The 23923-nt window shown below is 42.0% G+C and overlaps 1 protein-coding gene across 1 annotated transcript in view; it reads left to right on the top strand.

The window, feature by feature from the left end:
• ERCC6L2 (ERCC excision repair 6 like 2) overlaps positions 1-23378 on the top strand; it is a 132862-nt gene extending 109484 nt beyond the window's left edge. Inside the window, exons 18-19 of the mRNA XM_050761827.1 lie at positions 11125-11306; positions 19201-23378. Coding sequence (XP_050617784.1) covers positions 11125-11306; positions 19201-20188 — 1170 coding nt within the window. The 3' untranslated portion in view covers positions 20189-23378. The remainder of the gene's footprint in view (positions 1-11124; positions 11307-19200) is intronic.
• Positions 23379-23923: the final 545 nt, after the last annotated feature.

The raw sequence follows: 23923 nt of genomic DNA, 5'->3' as shown, positions 1-23923 counted from the left end.
GGCCGAGACGGGCGGATCACGAGGTCAGGAGATCGAGACCATCCTGGCTAACACGGTGAAACCCCGTCTCTACTAAAAAATACAAAAAACTAGCCGGGCGAGGTGGCGGGCGCCTGTAGTCCCAGCTACTCGGGAGGCTGAGGCAGGAGAATGGCGGGAACCCAGGAGGCGGAGCTTGCAGTGAGCCGAGATCGCGCCACTGCACTCCAGCCTGGGTGACAGAGCCAGACTCCGTCTCAAAAAAAAAAAAAACAAAAAAAAACATAGCCACGCTTCTCACTAACTTTTTGGTTTTTTGCTTTGGAAAGTACAGTTACTTTTGTCTTAAAAAGTTCCTTATGTTAACATGTAATGGGCTTTTATTTTAATTAGTTAATAAAGACTTTAAATTTTCAGTAGATGTAACCCACACAGACAAAAACTCTTTGAGATTCTCAATTTTAAAGTATAAAGGGGTTTTAAGACCAAAAAGCTTCAGAACTACTGTCTTAGACCCATATGAAAACAGTTGCCTTATCATTAAATTCACTTCTGCAGGATATGCTTCCATTTGGCCTTTCTGTGTGTGAAAATGTTACTTTCTCTAATCATAACCAAAGAAAGCATATCAGAATAGAAGAGAGTAAAGATGATGTGATTATAGGGAATTAACTCTAATACTAAAAAAGCGGAATCTTTAACATATTTTAGCACTTTATTATTAATAATAAATAGTTACATCAAATCTCACAACTAGTTGTAATGTCTCAGTGTCATTTGTGGTACCTGCTTGAAATCTTCTTCCCCAGACACTGGAGAGCCATTTGGTGGCTTTCTAATCAAATCAGCCTAAGTGGCCCAGCTGGAGGCCTGGGCGGAGGGACGTGAGGAGCCTCAGCTAGCCACTGGAAAACAGGCAGCAGTGAGTGCCTGCCAGGAAAGGCTTTCTTTGGTTAACTTTTTTTCACCAGCACCATTCTTCTGTGATCTTTGTTGCCAGCGATACGAAATATAACAGGTATTGTTTCATATGAGGTCACATATAACAAGTATTATTTCATATGAGGTCTTCAGGTAGTCTTTATATAAAATATGATAATACAAATAAAACTTAGTACCTAGAGAGATTTGAAATTGAGGTCAAGGCCACAAGATGTGATGGACCTATCCATTAGTACTTAGTGGAGATCCTACAAAGACTAGTAGAATTGTGAATTTTAAATACGAAAGAGACTGGTAGGAGTCCCAGATCCAAATCTCCCATCTCCTAGATCCCATTCTCCAGATCTTTCATTATCCCCAAGATGATCCTCAGAAAGGTACAGAATCTCCCCAAATGGAAAGAGTAAGTGGCAAAGTAGGGCCTGGATGCCAGGGCCATGGTGCTGAGCCCAGTGCTCAGACGGCTCTCTGGAAAGGCTTCGATCCCTCTCTAGCCTTTGTCTGTAGGAGGAATTAATGGGAATTTACTCCTGGGCTGCACTCCCATGGAGGACTGAGGGTATCAGCGAAATTTTCCACTGCACATCTGCAAGCTTTGGTGAAGGTAATTGCTATGGTCTCGCTTGGCCGTTTCCCGCAGAGCCATCAGATCAGCAGCCCCCAGGGAGACGGAGTTCCTGGGTGTCTGTCTGTAGCACATGGCATTCACCTGCTCCCCTCAATGCTGCCACTTCGCATCGTTTTAGATAGATGGGTTTCCTGGACAGTGAGTCACCCCTGTGAGTGATGCTGAATTTCCACAAGCAGCTTCTATCAGATTTAATTTGATAAGTGCTTATTTGAAGAGATACTTCCATTATTCTTTAAAAAAAAAATTAAAAATAAAAATAAAAATAACAGCTCAGGACAGCCAGTATAAAGTTGTCCCTTTGTGGCTGACTCAGAAAGCAAAGCACTATTGAAAAAGAGTTTAGCTGGATTATATAATAAGTATTACTCCTTCCAGGAGGAGAGCAGACCCATGGCTAAAAACTTCCATCTCCCTCTCTCCCCAGAAAAGGTTTTGGATTTGAATGCAAATGCTGTTGTTTTTTTGAGATTTGAACATCATTTTTAAACATAGGCAGAAAATTTGACTCTTCTTTTGTGGTGGGTCCTCTGACCAAATGGCTTTTCTGCAGATGGTTAAGACAATTCAGGGATAGCTCATAGTTGCCTTAGGTTCTTTTTGAGTATTGGAAAACTGCGTTTACAGTAATGTTTTCTATCTCCAGGCACAAACCTTGAGTGATTTTGAGTATTTTCATACTTAAGCAAAAATCCTGAAATTTTTTGTTGTTTTGTCGCTTTGTGGCAGAGTTGGCATGATCAGGTGGATATGAGGGCTTGTGGCCACACGGTGTGCCCTTGTGTGATGACCTTAGAGTGTCTTGTGAAGCTCAGGAACAAGGTGTACAAAGAGCTGTCCTGGGATGGGCAGATCCTTTTTGACCTTAGAATCAGAGTTTTTAATTAAGCCTTCCACTCTAGCTTCTCAGTGGGTCAGAGCCATCAGAACCTTCCAGTGGCTTTGAAGATCTCCTCCTTGTTTCCAGTTTTCTCATTGACTCATCAAGCCTAGTTGTCTGGTTATGGAAGAGTTGGTGTAGCTGTTCAGCATGCACTGCTCTGTGTTCTGTTTGCTCCATGAGGTATATTCTGGAGAAGCCAGCCCAGTAGATAGATCCGTTCCACACTTGCTTAATAAAAGATTTCACTGCTTCCACGTAGCCTCCTGTGGACAGCGGTCAGGCTGTTCCGCTTCCCTGTGCACCATCCTCCCAAGCTTTCTCTGCAACTTGGAGTATACAGATGAGCAGGGGAGAATGAATCAGATTCTCTCTGCAGATTGTCAGCTATAGCTGTGTCTCCAGGAATTCACCCAGAGATTTAGAAAGATGCAGAGATTACTGAATACTTCTCCTGCGGAAATGGGAACTAGAGGCTGTTCTTGATTGCATTTGAAACTCACTCTCCTGGATTGTAACTTTTTTGCGTCGTTTGTTACAGTGTATGGGTATGGGAACGATTCCTCCCTATCAACTTTTTTTCACTCCTTTGCTATTCCTACCTAGGTGCCCTCTACCGTTCTTTAATAACTTACCTCCAAAATTACTTTTTACTTGGAGAATATTAATAGAGGGTTTCTTTTTTCTTAAACATTCTCTGAACAAGTCTAGTACAGTCTTCTACTATATAAAGATTTATTCCATATGTAGCTGAGTAAATAGAAAACTGCTGATTTAATCATGTGCCCGTGAGGTAGGGAGGAATCTTCCTTATGTTTTTAAGTATACTGACATCACAGATAGCTGTCTGCAAAGTTGTTAAGAGTTGATTTTGTTTTACTTACCCTTTCATATCAAAAATCTAAACTTTTTTAGTTGAGCCTTTCAATAAATATCATTTCAATGAAAATAATGCAACTTGGTTCAGATCTAATGCCTTGAAATACACAGAATACACTTTTGGTTCAGAAGAAAAAGAGTATTATCAGAGTTCATTTGGATGTTTCATACTGTCGGTCTAAGTGAAGATGAGGAACTTTTCTGCTGTTAACCAGTATAACCCTAAAACTTGACCGTAAGAAGCCAGTGATCGTAAGAAGTCAGTTATAGAGGATGATGGATAGTTAGTAGATCCAGGGTGGACTCATTCTGGCTACTCTGAAGAAGAAACTTTTCCCTACAAAAGTGCCTTCTTGTTTATTATAATCCTAATATATAGGCATTCCTTGTTTTAGTGTACTTCGTTTGATTGCACTTTGTAGATAATGCCTTTTTTACAAAGTTTTGTGACAACCCTGCTTCACACAAGGCTGTTGGCATCATTTTTCCAACAGCATGTGTTCACTGTGTGTCTCTGAGTCACACTTTGGTAATTCTCACAGTATTTTGAAGTTTTTCCTTATTATTATATGTGTTAAGGTGATCCACAGATCACATGCATGATCTTCGATGTTCCTGTTGTAATTGTCTTGGGCACCAACTGCACCCATTCAAGATGGCAAACTTAATAAATGTGTGTGCTCCGACTGCTCCACCAGCCAGCCATTTTCCCTCTCTCCCTCTCCTTAGACCTCCCCCTTCCCTGAAATGCAACAGTATTGAAGTTAGGCCAATTAATAATCCTACAATGGCCTTTCATTGTTCAACTTTAAAGGAAGAGCCTTACATCTCTCACATCAAAAGCTAGAAGTGATGAAGCTTCGTTAGAAAGGCATCTCAAAGCCAAAATAGGCTGAAAACTGGGCACCTGTGCCTAACAGCCAGGTTGTGAATGCAAAGGAAAGTTCTGGAAGGAGATTAAAAGTGCTACTTCAGTGAACACAAAGACGGTAAGAAAGTGAAACAGCCTTATGCCTGACGTGGAGAAAGCTGTAGTGGTCTGGGTCAAAGCTCACACCAGCCATAATATTCCCTTAAGCCACAGCCGGATCCAGAGCAAGGCTCTAACGCACTTCAGTTCTGTGAAAGCTGAGGAAGGTGTGAAAGCCGTAGAAGAAAACATTTGAAGCCAACAGAAGTTAGTTCATGACATTTAAGCTAAGAAGCTGTCTCCATGGCATAAAATTGCGAAGGTGAAGCAGCGAGTGCGGACGTGGGAGCTGCAGCGCGTTATCCAGAAGACCTAGCCAGGATCGCTGAGGAAGGTGGCCACACTAAACAATAGATTTTTCAATGCAGACAAAACAGCCTTCTGTTGGAAGATGTCATCTAGGATTTTCATAGCTAGAGAGGAGAAGTCAGTGCCTGGCTTCAAAGGACAGGCTGACTCTCTTGTTAGGGACTAGTGCAGCTGGGGACTTTACGTAGAAGCCAGTGATAATTTACCATTTGGAAAATCCTAGGGTCCATAAGGATTATGCCAAATCTATTCCACTTGTGCTCTATAAATGGACCAACAAAGCCTGGATGACGGCCCGTCTATTTACAGCATGGCTTACTGAATATTTCATGCCCACTATTGAGACGTGCTACTCAGAAAAGAAGATTCCTTTCAAAATATTGCTGCTCATTGACAGTGCATCTAGTCACCCAAGAGATAGGTGGAGATGTACAAGGAAATGAATGTTGTTTTCATGCCTGCTAACACCATGGATCAAGGAGTAATTTTGGCTTTCTTATTTAAGAAATACAGAGCCAGGCACAGTGGCACATGCCTGTAGTTCTAGCTACTCAGGAGGCTGCCTGGGAGAATCACTTGAAACCAGGAGTTCAAGACCAGCCTGGTCCACTTGGTGAGACCCCATCTCTAAAAATTAAATTTGAAAAGAAAGAAAATAAGTTTCGTAAGACTATAAATGGCATCGATAATGATTTCTCTGGTGGACCTGGGCATAGTCAGTTGTTAAGCTTCTGGAAAGGAGTCACCATTTTAGATGCCATTTAAAACATCTTTGATTCATGGGAGCGTGTCAGAATATCTACATTAACAGAAGTTTGGAAGAAGTTGATTCCACCTCTCATGGATGACTTTGAGAGATTCAAGACTTTAGTGGGGGAACTAACCGCAGATGTGGTGGAAACAGCAAGAGAACAAGAATTAGAAATGGGAGCCTGAAGATGGAACTGAACTGCTGCAATCTCGTGATAAAACTTTAATAGGTAAGGAATTGCTTCTTACGGATGAGCAAAGAAAGTGGTTTCTTAAAATGGACTCTATCCTAGTGAAGATGCTGTGAGCATTGTTGCAATAGCAACAAAGAATTTAGAATGTTACATAAACTTAGTTGATAAAGCAGTGGCATAATGTATGCACACCTAATAGACTACAATATAGTGTAAGCATAATTTTTATATGTACTAAGAAACCAAAAAATTTGTGGTGGTGGTCCAGAACCAAATCTACTATAGTAAGTTATAATTGTCACTACAAGAGCAACTGCACTGCAGCATTATTTATCTTGTACCATTTATTGTGAAAGATTGACTACTATTTTAATGAAACAAACTTTTCTAACGAGCACTAAAATGTTTATAAAGTAGATATGGTTTTTCAAAAAACAAGAATATTTGAAAACTATACCAATGGCACTGCTGCTTAAAACAGCGGTTTTTCAACTCTTTCTGGCCACATACACCTTTAAGAACATGATTAAAGCCATGGGCTCTTTTTTTGAAAAAATGTGTTCATGCTCAAATGTGTAAATACAGCTTCAGGGGATTCATCAATAACGCTTTCTGAAGTCCCTGAAACCCATCTGCTGAACATTTGGAGGGTCAGTGGACCCAGGTTAAGACCCCCACTCTCCCTGCCAGTGAAAAACAATTAATGGCCCCCTCAAAGATGTCTGTTGACTCATTTCTGGAACCTATGAATACATTACATTACCCAGCAAACAGGAAAAGGAATTAAGGTTGTAGATGCAATTTAGGTTGAATCAGCTGACCTTGAGATGGGTCAGTTGGATGTATGCAGTTAAGGATGTTAATTAACCCGCTTTGATCCTGGATTATCTGGATGGGCCCAATCTAATCACGTTAGTTATTAAAAGCAGAGCACCTTTCCCGGCTGTGGTGAGAGGGTGATGTGACTCTGAAGAACAGAGAGGAAGGGTTGCTAGCTTTTGAAGGGGACCACAAGACAAGGATTGTGGGCAGCCACCAGGAGCTGGAAAAGCAAAGAAATTCATTATCCCAGAGCCTTCAAAAAGGGATGCAGCCCTGCCAACATCTTGACTTTAGCTTAGTGAGACCCATGTCAAGCTTCTGACCTACAGAAGTATAAGATAATGAATTTATATTGTTTTAAGCCACTAATGTTGTGATACTGTTACGGCAGCAATAGGAAACTAATCCAGTACACTGCCCCCAACCCATACATAGTTTATACATGTAACCTTTAGAGCTTTCATTCAGAATAAGCCTAAATGGCACATTGATTCCTAAAATCTATTTTTAATGTAACTATTTTGTTTCACAGCCTTGTTTCAGTAAAATGTTAAAAGTTGCCTGCTAAAATGAAAATATGAAACTAGATAGATTTTTAAAAATAAAAGATAGCTGTTGAGCCCATGTTAAATAAGAATGATTTTCCTGGCCAGGCACGGTGGCTCACACCTGTAATCCCAGCACTTTGGGAGGCTGAGGCAGGCAGATCACAAGGTCAGGAGATTGAGACCATCCTGGCTAACATGGTGAAACCCGGTCTCTACTAAAAATACAAAAAAATTAGCCGGGCGTCGTGGCGGGCGCCTGTAGTCCCAGCTACTCAGGAGGCTGAGGCAGGAGAATGGCGTGAACCCAGGAGGCGGAGCTTACAGTGAGCTGAGATCAGGAGACAGAGTGAAACTCCATCTCCAAAAAAAAAGAAATTTATTATTGCCTAAAAGAATCAGATTTTAAAATGTGGAATGTTTGGCAAAAAATTAAAGATCCACATGTCTAATAACTATGGTTGCAAAAGCTGAATTTTCCTAAAGAAGTTATGAAACTGATTTAAGAAAACTGTATCTGTATACATGTGAGCTTTGCAATGCTACCAGGGTCATAAAGACCCAGAGTAAACAAGTAAATAATTGACAATTGCCATTCCCTTGGCATGATTTCTCTATGGCTTCAGAAGTTGCAAAATATGAGAATGGAATTTTCTTGGTTGGCCCAGTTCCTTCTCTTTCTGCTTACTCCCTTTACCTTCATGTAAGCAATATCATCTCATCTCATAGTAATGAATGATTATTTCTTGGGGGTATGCTAGGATGATGAGTCTTTGTATTAGGAACTTTTAGTGTTCATTTTGTTTTGTGATGGAAAATAAATGCATCAAATATCTTTCAAACTTTAACAACATTTTTCTTTCCATTAATGTTTTAAGATACAATTTTTTTTTTTTTTTTTTTTTTTTTTTTTTTTGAGACGGTGTCTCACTCTGTTGCCAGGCTGGAGTGCAGTGACGTGATCTTGGCTCACTGCAACCTCCGACTCCCTGGCTCAAGTTATTCTCCTGCCTCAGCCTCCCGAGTAGCTGGGATTACAGGCACTCACCACCACTCCCAGCCAATTTTTGTATTTTTGGTAGAGATGGGGTTTCACCACGTTGGCCAGGATGGTCTCGATCTCCTGACCTCATGATCCGCCCGCCTTGGCCTCCCAAAGTGCTAGGATTACAGGCATGAGCCACTGCACCTGGCCCAGTTACAATTTTTTAAAATATATTTTTAAGGAAAGTATTTTTAACATTACTGATATAAAGCCCTGGTTCAGCCTGACCACCTGGCATTTTGTGTTTGTCCATCTGAACCAAGTAGCTTTTGAAGATGTCAATTTTCCTTAGAAATGGTTCGTTACTAAAGAACATATACTTGTTTTTGTCAGTTTCAATGAAATGAACCGGAATATAAGTTATAGAGGAAAATGTCTTATACAAAAAAGAAAAAAGATAAACATATCGTATTTTTTTAAATGGCTTGTTACTTTTAAATCCCTTAAGGGTAGGGGGAATAATCTTTGTATATATAAATATCTTTGTATCTCAAATGCATAGCATGTTGGCAGGAATGTAATAGGTGCTTAGTAAATATTTGTGGAATTAAAAGCCATTCCCTGCCCACATTCATTGAATGTATCACTGCTTAAATCCCATTGAACTTCTATTAAAAAGAAAAAAAAAGACCAGGCACAGTGGCTCACTCTATAATCCCAACACTTTTGGGAGGTTGAGGCAGAAGGATTGCTTTTGAACCCAGGGTCTTGCTATGTTACCCATGCCAATCTGGGCAACATAGCAAGACCCTGTGTCTATAAAATGATACAAAAATTAGCTCGGCCTGTGGACTCATGCCTGCAGTCCCCACTACTCGGGAGGCTGAGGTGGGAGGATCACTTGAGCCCAGGAGTTTGAGACTGCAGTGAGCTATGGTTACACCACTGCACTCCAGCCTGCACAAAAGAACAAGACCCTATCTCAAAAAAAAAAAAAAAAAAAGTATATCAATAGCAAGAATCTAATGAATTCTAGTAGTCTTTGTATGTCTGAAAAGTTCTTACATGATAGTTTAACTGGGTATAGAATTCTAGGTTGACAGGTTTTTTTTTTTTCTCTGCATGTTGAAGATACCCCATTTTCTTTTGGTGGATAGGATTGTGATGTTAATGAGAAGCCTGATGTTAGTTTGGCTTTTGTTGGTTGGTTGGTTGGTTGTTTTCCTGAGACATGGTCTGGCTCTGTCACCCAGGCTGGAATGCAGTGGCACGAACTTGGCTCACTGCAACTTCTGCCTCCTGGGCTCAAGCCATCCTGCCACCTCAGTCTCCAGAGTAGCTGGGACTACAGGGGCATGCCACCACAGCAAGCTAGTTTTTGTATTTTTTTTGTAGAGAAAAGGTTTTGCCACATTGCCCAGGCTGGCCTTGAAATCCTGGGCTTAAAGCAATCTATCCGCCTCAGCCTCCCAAAGTACTGGGATTACAAGTGTGAGCCACCGTGCCTGGCGTAATTTGGCATTTCTTTGTAGGATGTCTTATCCTCTTTCTCTGGTAGTTTTTAAGGTATGCCCTTTATCTGTGATATAACAAAATACAGATTTATTTTCATTTTTCCTACTAGGGATTCTTTCTCCTTTTTCAGTTTGAGGATTCCTTTCTTTTACAGGTCTCTGGCATTATCTCTTCCATTTTCTCCATTCTCTCCTGGCATTTTAGAAACTTTGCTATGTCTTCTGTCTCTTAACTTCCCTATGTTTTTTAGTCTCTGCACTTCATTCTGAGTAATTTTATCCTTCCAATTTATCAACTGCAGTGAGCTGTGATCATGGCACTGCACTCCAGCCTGGGTGACAGAGTGAGACTCTGTCATGTGTTTATTTATTCATAAATGAATATCTTTTCAGATTGCTTTATTATAGGTAATTCCTCAGATTTCAGTTCTTATATTTGTTACATATGCTCAACTTCATGATGGTAGGTTTTATATGTTCTTGATAATTTTTGTCTGAACTCCTCCTGTTTTCATTGGAATCAAAAGCATTCTCTGGCTTATGGCAGTCTTCCCATGGTATATTTTTTATTCACCCCTGATTGAGATCTGTGGTTTTCACTAGTTCTGGACAAATTGTTTATGTTGATTTTCAGCTTAGAGTTCCCATACCACCAGGTGGTACAAAATCACATTCCACACGTGGCACTGGCTGGGCATTCCTGTTCGTCACCAGTTATTCTTTCTATCTAGAGTAAGAAAGTGGTCTGCTTCTAGCCTGTGTCCCAGGTTTGGCTTTCCTGGCTTTAATTTGCAAATGTGACTCCTCATTCCTGTTTTGTGTTTCTTTGTTGTTTAGTGCAGGGAGTTATACCGCGTTTCCATCTCCGCTCTCCACATGAGTGCTGTAGACTATAACTTAAGGACCGACCCTACTAGGGCTGCTGAGCTTCAGCTCCTGCTCACCACTGTGGGACTTCCTTGTTCGGGGCACCTAGACATTCTGCTTGCTTACTTTTGAGCTCCAGTGTAATTTTGTTGTTGTTACTGTTAAATTGTATTTAGTATTTCTCTTTTTGGAATAGGATGAGGACTCTCTACCTATTCATACTGTATCATCTTGTCGGGAAAACTGGGACTATATATAAAGTTTATTTTTCTTGACTCACTGTCAGTAAAATTTGTTAGACAGGCAATTCATGGTCTCTGTAAAACGATTATGATTCCATCTATAATTCAGCCAACTGTAGTTAGCATCTCAAAATCACTAAATATTCTTGCAACCCAGCAGAGGTTGAAATAAATGTAAGATTTATGGTTTCTTATTTATTTATTACATAAAGATTGCTATTTTTTACATTTATGCATTATATGAAATTAGACAACTGAAAGACTGCTTAATAATTTTGCAATTATTAAATTAGAAAATTTTAGATATCCCATGTTTATGCCATAGTGTATATAATCATTAATTTTTATCCTTTGGTATAGTAGATATCAACATATGTATCAGTATGCCCGAGTCTTGACAACGGAAATAACATGTTATTGCCAATACTTTTATATCTTAAAGGTATAAAATAATTTTTTCCTGTGTCATTTTCTTAAAGACCTAGGTTAACATCTTCTGACGTTGATGTCAGTTGGGGAATGTGATTTACTTCATTATAAAGAGTGTGACATTCTCGTTATTTGACCAACAGTGACTATGTTTTCAGACATAGCTTTTGTTTCCTTTCTTTTTTTCAGACATATAAAGAAAAGGTGAATGCAAATACATTGCCACACACAAAGAAAGGCCAGCAACCAAGCGAAGGCAGCATTTCACTTCCTCTTTACATTTCACACCCTGTGAGCCAAAAGAAGAAAAAAGTCTACCGTACAAACCAGACCACCTTCATAATTGGAGAAACACCAAAAGGAATCCGCAGGTACATCGTCTCTGACAACACTAGACTTGGAGAATAATTCTGAAGAGAAATGTAGCTTGGTAGTGAAATATACAAATATTTGGATTATAACCATAACTGACATCTGAATATTTCAGAAAAATCTGAATTTCAAAAATAAATTGCAAATGTTTTAGATATTGTTAGAAGGCTAATCCCTGAATTGATTACCATAAAAAGGGAAATCATGTTATACAAAGAAATGAAATACTTGGCCGGGCGCGGTGGCTCAAGCCTGTAATCCCAGCACTTTGGGAGGCCGAGACGGGCGGATCGCGAGGTCGGGAGATCGAGACCATCCTGGTTAACACGGTGAAACCCTGTCTCTACTAAAAAATACAAAAAACTAGCCGGGTGAGGTGGCGGGCGCCTGTAGTCCCAGCTACTCGGGAGGCTGAGGCAGGAGAATGGCGTGAACCCGGGAGGCGGAGCTTGCAGTGAGCTGAGATCCGGCCACTGCACTCCAGCCTGGGTGACAGAGCGAGACTCCGTCTCAAAAAAAAAAAAAAAAGAAATGAAATACTTAAGTACATTTTATTCATTCAGTCAATGAATATATTTTGAGCACCTAATATATGCCCAGGCATTGTGCTGAGTCTTGAATATACAGTGTGAAAAAAGGACAGATGTAGAGCCTGCACTACAGAGGAATGAGGTTGGCATCAAACCATAAAGTTTTAAAAAGTAAACCTACAAATAATTATAAAATGGTGTGTTATAAGAAAAAAGAGAAAGAGAATAATAGAATGGGGAGGGGATGTAGAACCACCTTTCTTTTGGGAAGTCAGGGAAGACTGTCTACACAGGTAGCGTTTGTGTTAAGAGCTGAAGGATAACCATGCAAAGAACCAGAGTAGGAGCATCTCCAAGGAGGGAACAGGTTTGGTGTGGTCAAGGAGCTGAGAGAAGACTGGTGACCTTAGTGCAGAATAAACCAAGCAGAGAGTAGCATGAGATGGAGGGTAGAGACGCAGGCAGGGCTGGAGCGTGCCAACCCTTGGAGGCTACAGAAAGACTTTGGATTTTGTTCCAAGTGCAGTGGAAAACTGTTGAAGAATGGCACGATCTGATGTATCTTTTTGAAAGACAGTTCCAGCTTCCCTGTGGAGGAGGGCAGAATGAACAAGGGTAGATGAGAAGGAACTCAGTGATGGGGGTTTGCACCAGAGTGGTTGCCATGAGGATAGAGCCAAGTGGATGAATTCAATTTGGTGATGGACTGGTTCGGGAAAGAGAGAGAACAAGATTACTTCTTTCTGTCTTGAGCAACAGAGTGGAGGTACTGAATGGGGAAAACCAGAGAGAAACAAGTTCAGAGAGGAAAAAAATCAAGAGTTCCCTTTTGCTCGTATGAAATGTGACATTCTGTGGAAAGGTTCAATAGGCAGTGTATGTATGAGCTACTTCTGGTTTGGGGATTCAATTAATGGTTTAAATTTGGGAGTCATCAGCATAGAGTTTATAAATGGTCTTCAGAACTGTGAGACTATGTTTGCAGCCTAGGAACAGAGCACAGAGAGGAGGAGAGAAGCCCCAGGACACAGACTGGAGGCAGCAGCTCCTCCTGGAGGGAGGTGTAAGAGGCACAGTGTCAGGTCCTGAAGTCCAGGAGTAGTGAGAGGGTCTTAAAGGGAAGGAGTTCTTAACTTTAGCAAATACTGCTGAGAACCAGAAGCAGATGACATGGGAAACTGCCCACTGGAGGTAGTAGCAGAGCACTCAGCAGGCACCTTGGCAGGAGCAGCCTGGGAAGCAGTGCACAGGCCCTGGCGGGAGGTGGCAGGTGCTGTAAGATTGGATGGAAGCGGTGGGCAGGTGCCTGCTGGTGGGAGGTGGCCAGAGCTATAAGTTTGAATGTAAAAAGTAGCAGCAGCCAGAGGGCATTGCGGGTCTTAGAGTTGAGATAGCAGAACCCGTTGTGTGTTGAGGGAAAAGACTTGTAGGAAAAAAAGAGATCATGTCAGAGAGGTGAAAACAGAAAGAGGGAGGGCCTGGAAGCAGTGGAGGGCGGTACCCAAACCACAGGCCATGGTCTGGCCTTTGAGAGGCGTTGAAAGAGAAGGGACTAACACAGGCACAGACGTGACATTTTCTCAGTGAATTGAGAACTGAAGCCCTAAGTTCAGAAAGAGAAAGATTTAGGGAGAGAGAAGTTAGGAAACAAATCATTTATAAAGTAGGAAAGTAGGCTTAATGGGACTAGAATTTCTGGATGGCGTTAAGTTCCCATTTGAGAATAATTTCAGGAAAATCATCTGTCCAGTTTGCATATTTTATTCAGCAAGCTTCAGTTGCTCTGTTGCAGACACAAGTAGAGAGATGGCTGGGTCTGCCCAGGGGTTAGAATGAAGGGAGAGAGAAGCAAGGAAGCTATAGAATGTTTGTAAAGGAGTGATTATAAAGTTAAACCTAAGCTGGACAAGGGAGGCTGATGGATCGTGCAAAAGCACAAGAGTCCGTGAATTTGAGGACTTGAGTTACCAGCATATCCCCCGGCATTGCTGTTGTGGGCGATCATCAAGCAGCTGAGCTGGAGCCTGAGATGACTGAGTCAGGGACTGGAGGTTGAGCTGTTGATGGTAATGACAATGGCAATTTATAAACTTGGGAGTAGGGGGCTAACATGGAGTTGAGATGAGTTTGGAGGTGAGCTAAAGAAAGTGGTGGGCCAGGTATTGATTGGGCGGGACATCCACATGGATATTGATGTTACCAAGAATGATGGCAAGAGATGGGGTGGGAAGCAAGATTAATCCAGAATCTTGAGAGTTTAGCTGCTAGCAGGAAGCAACGAAGGGGTCACTTAAGATTAAGGAGAGAACAGTTTAGCTGGATGGCATAAATGTTAAAGAGGGGAAGGAGTTTTCTAAGAAAAGAATGGTCTGGAAGCAGCAGTGTCTAGAAGCACTAACCCTGAGGTTGGAGAGCCATGAGAGGCAAGATCCTTGCCTTGCAAGGGCTGCATGGGAAGAGGCAGTATCATCAGAGCACAGGACCATTCAGCATAGAAGTAGAAGACTCGGGGGACTGTTGGTTCCGGGGGCACCGAGGGATGGCTTGGAAGGGTGAGGGATTGGATTAGATCAAGATGTACAGTAGGAGGAGATGAGAGGCCAGTGGTGATGGATGACGGCAGTGAACAGGCATGGGGGGCGTGGTCGGGCTGGCCCTGCTGGCTTCTGGGGGCAGTGGGAAATGTCTCTGGCTCTGTGGGTTCAAAATACTTCCTGCAGGGGTTTGGCGACTCCCAGGCAGCCAGTTCCTCAGCTGCCCGGGGAAGAGCTTGTCCCCTAGCTCTTTGGAGTGCTAGCGTGGCTTGTTGGAGTATGGCTCCCAGCTGTCTGTGGTTGCACAGAAAGGTGAACACCCCCCACACTGCCACACAGCGTCCTCCCACAGACGGACCCGCAACCAGCGTGCCTCCCACAGACGGACCCGCAACCAGGATTTTTGCGGAGTGCGCCTTTTCACTTTGGGCAAATATTTTGCCAGGAGGCTGACCATATACCTTTTTCCCCCGAAGTTTGCATGCGTTCTCTGTTCTCGATTGCCTCCAAGAGCCATGTTAGGACACGGTTTGTTCTGTTCCGGGCTTCAACGTAGCTGCAACTTGAATCTCTTCCCTAGATATATTGTATGCTGCTTATAGTCCTCCTTCATCTTCTTTGCTCATCAGTGCCTTCTTAAGAAGTGGTTTGGAAGCTGCCTCTTCAACATCATGATGAATAAGTTTGGAGGGAACTCCTTTGTTGACTGGCAGTCTCTGAAGGAAGTATCTAGCTTTCTTTTCCATGCATTTGCAACCTTACAGAGAGCAGGGAACTTTGCAGGTGCTAATTCTTTGTGCCCTCTGAGTCAGAAGGAAGACTAAGAAATAGAAAGAGTTCTTCCTCATGTTTCTCAGTGAGTCGTCCTTCAATGCTCATGAATTTCATTATGTCACAACCTGCACCAGGGAGCAGTGAGGCATGATTGAATCCTTCCTCAGTGAAACTTCACATTGTGACATATGAGGTCATTTCAGAAAAGGTTGCGATGAGCTTACACTGACTTATGAAGGCTCAGTCAGTGACCCCAAGGTTAGGATTGGCACCAGGTTGAAAGAGTGATCGTGTCAGCTTGATGTCAGGGCCCGTGCTAGCTAGTCATGCTGTGGCTTTGTTGAAGTCACTGCTGGGTTGAGTTCGACGGAGGTTGTGGTGCCTCCTGGCTTGACGGCTGAGAGGAGGGCACTGAGTCTTTTGCTTATCTGCTGCATCGGGTTACAGCTGGGCTTGCACACAGCATGATAGATGAGCAAGAAGGCAGCCTTCACAACCTTCCACTTGGTGGTAAATTACCCATGGTTTTCCAGTCAGGCATGCACCATGGTGCTATTTTTATTTTGCCTTTCTCTCCAACAATTGATCTGTCCGGCCTGATGAAATCCTTCAGCTCCAGCACCAGATCAAACATTGTAATCAGCATTGTGAAAGTGACTGATACAGCACCTGCTGTGTGGGGAGTTTGCTTTTGGAATGGACACGATGCCGTACGGCACGCTGCATACGCATCTGGAGCTGTGGGCAGAGCAATGACAGACTCATCAGCTTCGTTGAATTCTAGTGGCACGTTCAAGTGTTTCAATCACTACGTGCCTTATTGGCTTTGGTTACCAATTAGGGATGTAGAATTAAAACCGTCAAACCATGTACATTTTACCACCCTATTTTCCATTAACTGTCCTAGTCAATAGAATCAAGACTGCGCCTTCCTCCACTGCAGTCACATGATCATCTGAATGAAGTGTTCAGTCCTACCTCTCCTTCCGGAAGCTTAGGCAGACAGAAGATGAATTCAGCTGTGTTCCACCTCCCTTCCTCCAGAAAGGGAGAATTTTGAATTGTATCCGTGATACATAACTGCTTTGGATACACTTGCTGAAAGAGACATATCTTTGGTTTCTTTTTTCCCCCTTTCACTAAATGGGTTATGGAAGTCTACTCTAGTTAACTAATTTTTCTTCACAAAGTGGCTGGCTTATGCCACCTGGTTGTACCCTGCAGTTCCTTACGTTCTTAGAGAAAATTCTGAAGGCCCAGAGTTAGGAAAGCCAGTTAGAAGGCAAAACTAAAATGAATGATAATTATAGCTTATCCTGGCCAGGTGCGGTGGCTCAAGCCTGTATAATCCCAGCACTTTGGGAGGCCGAGACAGGTGGATCACGAGGTCAGGAGATCGAGACCATCCTGACTAACACGGTGAAACCCCGTCTCTACTAAAAAATACGAAAAACTAGCCGGGCGTGGTGGGGGCGCCTGTAGTTCCAGCTACTCGGGAGGCTGAGGCAGGAGAATGGCGTAAACCCGGGAGGCGGAGCTTGCAGTGAGCTGAGATCTGGCCACTGCACTCCAGCCTGGGCAACAGAGCCAGACTCCGTCTCAAAAAAAAAAAAAGAAGTACTGAATTATAGCTTATCCTGTAAGCAGCAACCACGTGGCTTAGTGTACTTGCAGACTACTCAGAGAAAACGAGGTTAGAAGCAGCTCTCCTCCCAGAGCTCGCAGGGTCGCCACTGAGGCCGCGGTTCCAGCACAGCGGAGGTGAAGTTACTTTGGCAGTTGCTGACACCACCAAGCCTTAGATAAATAAAAGGCATCAGCTTGTAACCTGGCCAATCACTGAATCTTTACAAGCACAAATATTTATTAGAAGGGCCATGAAAATGGATTTGAAGATGATTAATAAACAGAATAATATCTCATTATTTCATGTGAAGTGAAAACTGACACCTCTTAAGAATATGCTTGTTACTTTCCAACAAGAACATTGGCAATTTCCAGGACAGAAATTTGGAGTCATGTATATGTGTTATTAAATATTCTGTTGGAGATGAAAGTGGCTGTTGATAAAGCATGGATAGTATCTGGATTTGGGGAAGTTAACAAGATACTGTAGTGAGGACTAGAAGCCATGGGCCCATCTGAAGCCACAAACAAAAGTTGTGAGTGTGCTTTATGGTCTACCACTAACAGCAAAGGAAACACAAACTATATAACCTGGTCTGCGTGGCAAAAATAAAAGTGGCATTGAAGCTCCTACTTACATACATTAAAAGTAATTTTTTTTATGCTAAGGATTCTGTTGTGCATAAGATAAAATTCAAACTTCTGAACTTGGCCTACAGACCCCCTATGACTTTTAGCCTCTTCCTTGCAGTTTCTCCTGCCACTCTTTGAACCAGGTCATCTTGGACCTGAGACTGTACATGCGCCCTCTCCCCCGGGAGACTTCTCACTCATCATTACCTGACCGACTTATCAGGAGGAGATGCCTTTTCTACCCACCTTGCCTACCACCAGTCACTGACCTAGGTTCCCTTTCTATGAATGCCAGTAGCGCCCCATATTTACCTCATGGTAAATTTACATTATGGGTTTATCACTCTAGTTTGATTTTCATGCATTTGTCTACCCCAAGTAAACTGTAAACTCCTTGAAGATAGAAACCGGAGTCTTATTTGCTGTTATATAGTTCCTGCTATAGTTCTTAGCACATAACAGACTCTATAAATATTTGTTGAGTGAATAAAGGAATGTTTTAAGGAACTATGGTATAAAATATAATTTCTAAAACTTTAGGACTTTTAATCATGGGCTGCTCCACTCACTCTCTATGACTTTTGTTCAAAGGAGTATTTATAAACATTGAGCTGTTCTATCTCTTGGCCCAAACTCTTCATCAGCAAAGCAATACCCACTGTCTTAGTCTGCTTGGATTGTAATAACAAAATACTATAGACTGGGTGGCTCAAACAGCAGAAATTCATTTCCACAGTTCTGGAGGCTGGATGGCCAACAATAAGAAGTTAGCTGATTCAGTTTCTGGTGAGGGCCCTCTTCCTGGCTGGCAGGTGGCCACCATCTCCCTGTGTCCTCACATGGCAGAGAGGAAGAGGCGAAGAGAAACTGTGCGGGTTCTCTGGCATCTCTTCTAAGGACACTAATCCTGTTGGATCAGGGTCCCACCCTTATGACCTCATTTAACCTTAATTACCTCCTAAAGGCGCTAACTCCAAATACTGTTACGTCCTGGGTGAGGGGGCTTCAGCAGGATTTGGGGGAGGGGCACAGTTCAGTCCATAGCACCCTCGTTTAGGGAAAGGAGCAGGGCTCAATGCCCAGGTCCCTAAGTGTTTCTGCCTCTATCTTACCAAGGTTCTTGAAGGCCCGTTTCCTCATACATGTATACAACCGCTTTTATTAGTGTCTTATACTAAGAATACAACACACTTCTAATAGCATCTCACTTCTTAGCTTAGGTGTCCATACCAGCTGGGGGAAAATAATCTGGGTATCAGTTTAGAACTTCCCTTTGGGCTCATCAAAAAGTCTTATGCGATTTCAATATTGTATTTGTAGAAGAAGGGGAAAAGGAGAGGGAAGGGAAAAAAACAAATGTCTTTCTTAATTTTTCAGAATTTGCTCTTTTCATTAAAATTCTTTGACAACTTTATTTCATGGGACTTGAATACAATATGGATTTTCAAGTACAGATTCTGTAAATCATGATCCTCATGTCAGTCATAAATCACTGGCTCACTGGAGGAGTAGCATGCTGGGTCTCCATAATTCCCCAGAAATACCTAATATAATAGCATAAATCAAAATAACTTACAAAGTGATGATTTTGTGAGCTAAAATACTTTTCTCAGTAGCATCAGGGAAGAGGCCTCATTCTACTAGGATAAAATGCATTTTCATTATGGAATTCAGCAGACATGCTAAAGGAACAAGATTACCTTCCTTGGCCTCTACATTTCCTGTTACTGGTGATGAGTTATTTCAAAATAAAATGTAATGAAAATAACCACTAGTTTTGTTCATTTAATCTTTAGAAAACAATTTGAAGAAATGGCCTCTTATTTTAACTCGTCTTCTGTAAACGAATTTGCTGAACATATAACCAGTGCCACATCAGAAGAACGACAGAAAATGCTAAGAGACTTTTATGCTTCTCAATATCCAGAGGTAAAAGAACTTTTTATGGATTCTGCATCAGAATTCAACACTTCTTCCTTTGAGAAAGGAGAGTGCACCAGGAAGAAATCTGAAAAAAGAGACTCTCTTATAAAAGCAAGGCTGTCAGATTCTGAAACCTTGTCATTTAAAGATTCTACCAACAAAATTTCTCAAGTTTGCAGCCTAAAAACATATAAAAGAAAATCAATTAAGTTTCAAAATCATAGTTCCTGTAGAGAAGAGGTGTATTCTAATGATGCAGAAACTAAGAAATCACCTGTTAGTTCTACTCAAAAGACTGACAGTGGGAAAAATAGCCAAGCATCGAAAGATACTGTGACATCCCGTTCTCAGAACAGTGAGTCTGAAACACATGAGAGAAGGTTAGAAAATACCATGAAAGACAAACAGGACCTCACAAGAATGGGCATTTCAAGAAAAGAACCCCTTCTGAAATTGGAAAACAAAAAGATAGAAAATCCAGTGCTGGAAAATTCTTCTGTGATAAGCTTACTTGGTGATACCTCTATTCTTGACGACCTTTTTAGAAGTCATGGGAACAGTCCCACACAACTGCCAAAGCAAGTTCTTTCAGGGCCCGTGGAAAAAGCAAAACAGAGACCAAAAGATTTCTGGGACATTTTGAATGAGCAGAACGATGAGAGTCTTAACAAACTCACAGACTTGGCAGTAATAGAGACTCTGTGTGAAAAAGCACCTCTAGCAGCACCCTCCAAAAGGAGAGAAGAGCCAGCAACTCCTCTTTGGAAATCAAATGAGAAATTTTTATGGAAGAAATTTAACTCAAGTAGTACAGATGAAAACACAACCAATACACAGAGTACTACAGAAGTATATAAATGAATTACTGCACCAGTGAACTGCTGCCATCACTGTTTACGGCACTGGATTCCACACTGATTCTATTATCTTGAACACAGTTGTTGACATACATTTTTATTAAATTATTGCTTTAGGATTTTTTAAAGTCTGAAGTATTATCATGGATCTGTTTTTCTTGATATTTGATTTGATCTTTCAAGAATATGATTGTATTTGTAGTATAAACCTCTGTTATGAATTAGAAAAGATTCTAGGTTTGTTAGTAGGAGACCTGGGACATCTTTCTTACTGTATTACATAATGATGTGACACTTGCCCTGTGAGCATTGTTTCCCAGTATGAAAGATGAAGGGTCTGAACCAAAACAGCATGAATGTCCTTCCAGTTTAAAAAAGCTTTGCTTTGCTCTCCTGATGGCTCATAGTCTGAATCATGTCCGCCCCTCAAATCAGGTGTACACCAATGTGTTTCTTTTTTACTAGCACTTGGGAAAGTTATTAAGTATTTTCTTTTTCCCTGGGTATCATGTTCTATTATTACTTTAGAAAAAAGTCATAACTAGTACTGAATATATGGTATATATGATATTAAAATGGTAATTTTGCAACAGCTCAAAGTTAAAAGGTTAATGTTACTTTGCTGTGTGAGCTGTGATTACTACCATTAGCCACAGACACCAGTGCCTCAACTTTTTATGTACCTGTTGTGATTTAATCAATGTAAATAAAGGTTTGTATAGTATTTTTGAAGTTAAGTATGAAGAAATGAGTCAACTTTTTATTTTGTTAGAAACTATTACATTTTGAGTGTAATTTATATGGTTTACAACAAAATGAATGTGCTCGTTGTTGAATTCGTATGGATTTAGAAGCCTTTCCTCGGCCCCTGCGTTCTGTGCTAGGGGCTTGAGCTGTACAGGTAAAGGCAGAGCTACAGGTGAATGAAAGGAAATCATGTCGGTGAAAAATCATGGTGGAAAGCCCCGGGTATCTTGTGTGCACGCTGTAGGCAGGACCTGCACTGCCTCCGCTGCAGGTTCAGATGCTCCGCTGCAGGTTCAGATGCTCCGCTGCAGCTGTCCTTCAGTCAGTTCACAGGGCTGCGAGAGGAGGACACACCCATCCAGAAAACGGCCTGGGCCGGGAACTGGCTGTGCTAGAGAGCACTGCTACCGAGTTGAGGAGAGAGGGCTTCCGTGCACCCAGGATGTGGAGTCATTGCTCAGAAGTGAACAAAAAATCAAAAACCAAAGTCTTCTCAAGGGACTGATCGGCCAAGTGTGCTCTTCTTTAGAGCAGTGTTCCCTTAAAGCCCTGAAGACACCTCTTCAGGGAAATAAACAACATCTGCAAATGGTGCAGCTGCCCCTAAGTATTCAAGGCAAAGAAGCCTAAGTTTGCAGAGATGATGATGAACTTTTCATTCGTCCACAGAAATTGAGAACGCCACAGGAAATACACGCTTATTTTCTAATTAAAATTCAGTGTGTACACTTTTTAAATTCTGAAGTTATCCTTCCTTTATGATATCAAAATAACCCTCTTTTATGAAATGATGATAGATCATAGCTTTTAGTCTTTTTCATTGTCCCTGCCAAGACTAAAAGTTGGCAGTCACGTCGGTCCCAGAAGTTTTATTTGACACTTACTGGTCTATAAAATCCAAAGGAATGGGGATCACTGCCCGCCTTAATGGTTTTTTGTTTTTTGTGTTTTTGGCACGTGGAGGATTTTTATGTCACAAATCCAGCTAACAGTGGGTCTAGGATCCAGGCCTCCCCAAGGATGTTGCTGAACCTGCCAGCCCCAGTGACAGGCCCGCACCTTCAGAGGGCAAGAGTGCCCATCACTGTCTGGGCTCAATGCAGACTTGTTTCTGGTTTCACCTCCACCAGAGACTGCAAACCATCTTCCTTCTGCCCACTGCTTCTGGGAAGCCTTACTGGGATGGTTCATAAGCCACCTTGCTGTGGGTGGTGCCCCTGTACACTGTGGCGTGTACGGCTGGCTCCACTTGGTGTTTGTTGCAGGCGGGAAGAACATCTCACTTTTGCCTGGCTAAAGGCCCCCCCAGGAGGGCTGTTTTGCCTCGTAGGGTGTTGCAGGGTTTCGCTAGGAAAATGGTGCCTCTGGTAGTTACTCTCTGCCCCTAGGAGGAAAGACAGATTGGCCCTTCCTTCCCGAGTCCCAGGCTGTGTGGTTCCCAGCCCCAAGGTAGCAAGGCAGCACCTCCGGAGAGGCTTGTAAGCATGCAGGTGTCCAGGGTCCTCGTCAAGAGACTCTAAATCAAGGGGTCTGGGGCTCAGCACAGGCACCCTTTTTGTTTTTGTGCTTTCACAGGAATTCTGATGTGCCAGTGACTGTCTGAGGTTTGCCCCTGGGCAGGACCCACCTGCCTGACCTTCTGTCTCCCGGGACGCAGTATTTCCAGAGAGGCGCTTCAGTTGCCCCACCACGACTTCCAGCGCCCTCCGTGTCCACATACAGCTGAGCTCATGATGGAGCACACCGTGTGCTTTGTGTTGTTACATTCGTATCGAAATGCCCACACATATCTGAACATCTGTGTTCACAGTGGTATTATTCACAATAGCTAAAACATGAAGAAAGCATTCCAAGTGCCTATCAATGAATAAGCAAAATGTTATACACACACATGGGAATATTATTCAGCCTTGAAAGGAAATTCAGACACATGCTACAACATCGATGAATCTTGAGGGTGGTGTGCAAAGAGAAATAAACCAGACACAGAAGGACAAATACTGTATGATTCCACTTACATGAAGTACCTAGATGAGTCAGATTCTTAGAGACAAAGTAGAACGGTGGTTGCCAGACACTGGGGGGAGGGGAGAAGGGAGTTATTAATGGGTATAGAGTTTGTGTTTTACTGGATGAAAAGTGGCCTGAAGATGGATGGTCATGATGGTTGCACAGCAATGTGAATTTAATGACACTGAAGTATACACTTAAAAGTCATTAAAATGCTAAATTTTATATGTATTTTACCACAATTTTAAAAATAGAAAAAAAGTATAACCAAAAGCAACACCTCTCCAAAATGTGTTATATGCCAAATTTTGACATATGTGAGATGGCTGACTATATTTTACTTATAAATTTGAAATTAATATGGTTTTTACATTGACACTCCATATAAGCCATTATTTTGAAAAAACATTTTCCTTATTAAAAGATTGGGAAGAAAATTCACACATAGCATTTTCTTTTTTTGTAAGACAGGGTCTCACTCTGTCACCTAGGCTGGCGTGCAGTGGCGCAATCATAGCTCACTGCAGCCTGGACCTCCTGGGCTCAAGGGATCCTCCCACCTCAGCCTCCCAAGTAGCTGGGATCACAGACATGCACCACCCTGCCCGGCTAATTTTTGCATTTTTTTTGTAGAGACAGGGTTTCGCCACATTGCCCAGGCTGGTCTCGAACTTCCGGGCTCAAGCAATCTGCCTGCCTTTGCCTGCATTGTTTTTCTATTATACTTAATGTATTTTGTTTGCTTTGCTGCAGGTGAAACTATGATGGTTATATTTATTGCCTAAGTTTCCATTAAGACCAATCTTAATCATACCAATATGATACCTGTCGTGGACAGAGATAATACTCATCTGATATTCTTGGTTTTTTACTGCTCTGTTTTGTAGGTAAGAATCAAGAATGCTTCTTTCTACAGATATCTTTTTTGTTAGCTAAATAGGCCTCGCAGTCTCATTGAAAGAAATAACTAAAACTCACTTTA

Source organism: Macaca thibetana, chromosome 15 (assembly GCF_024542745.1).
Source record: "Macaca thibetana thibetana isolate TM-01 chromosome 15, ASM2454274v1, whole genome shotgun sequence".
In the NCBI taxonomy this organism is placed as follows: domain Eukaryota; kingdom Metazoa; phylum Chordata; class Mammalia; order Primates; family Cercopithecidae; genus Macaca; species Macaca thibetana.
This window is presented reverse-complemented; position numbering and strand designations above follow the sequence as displayed.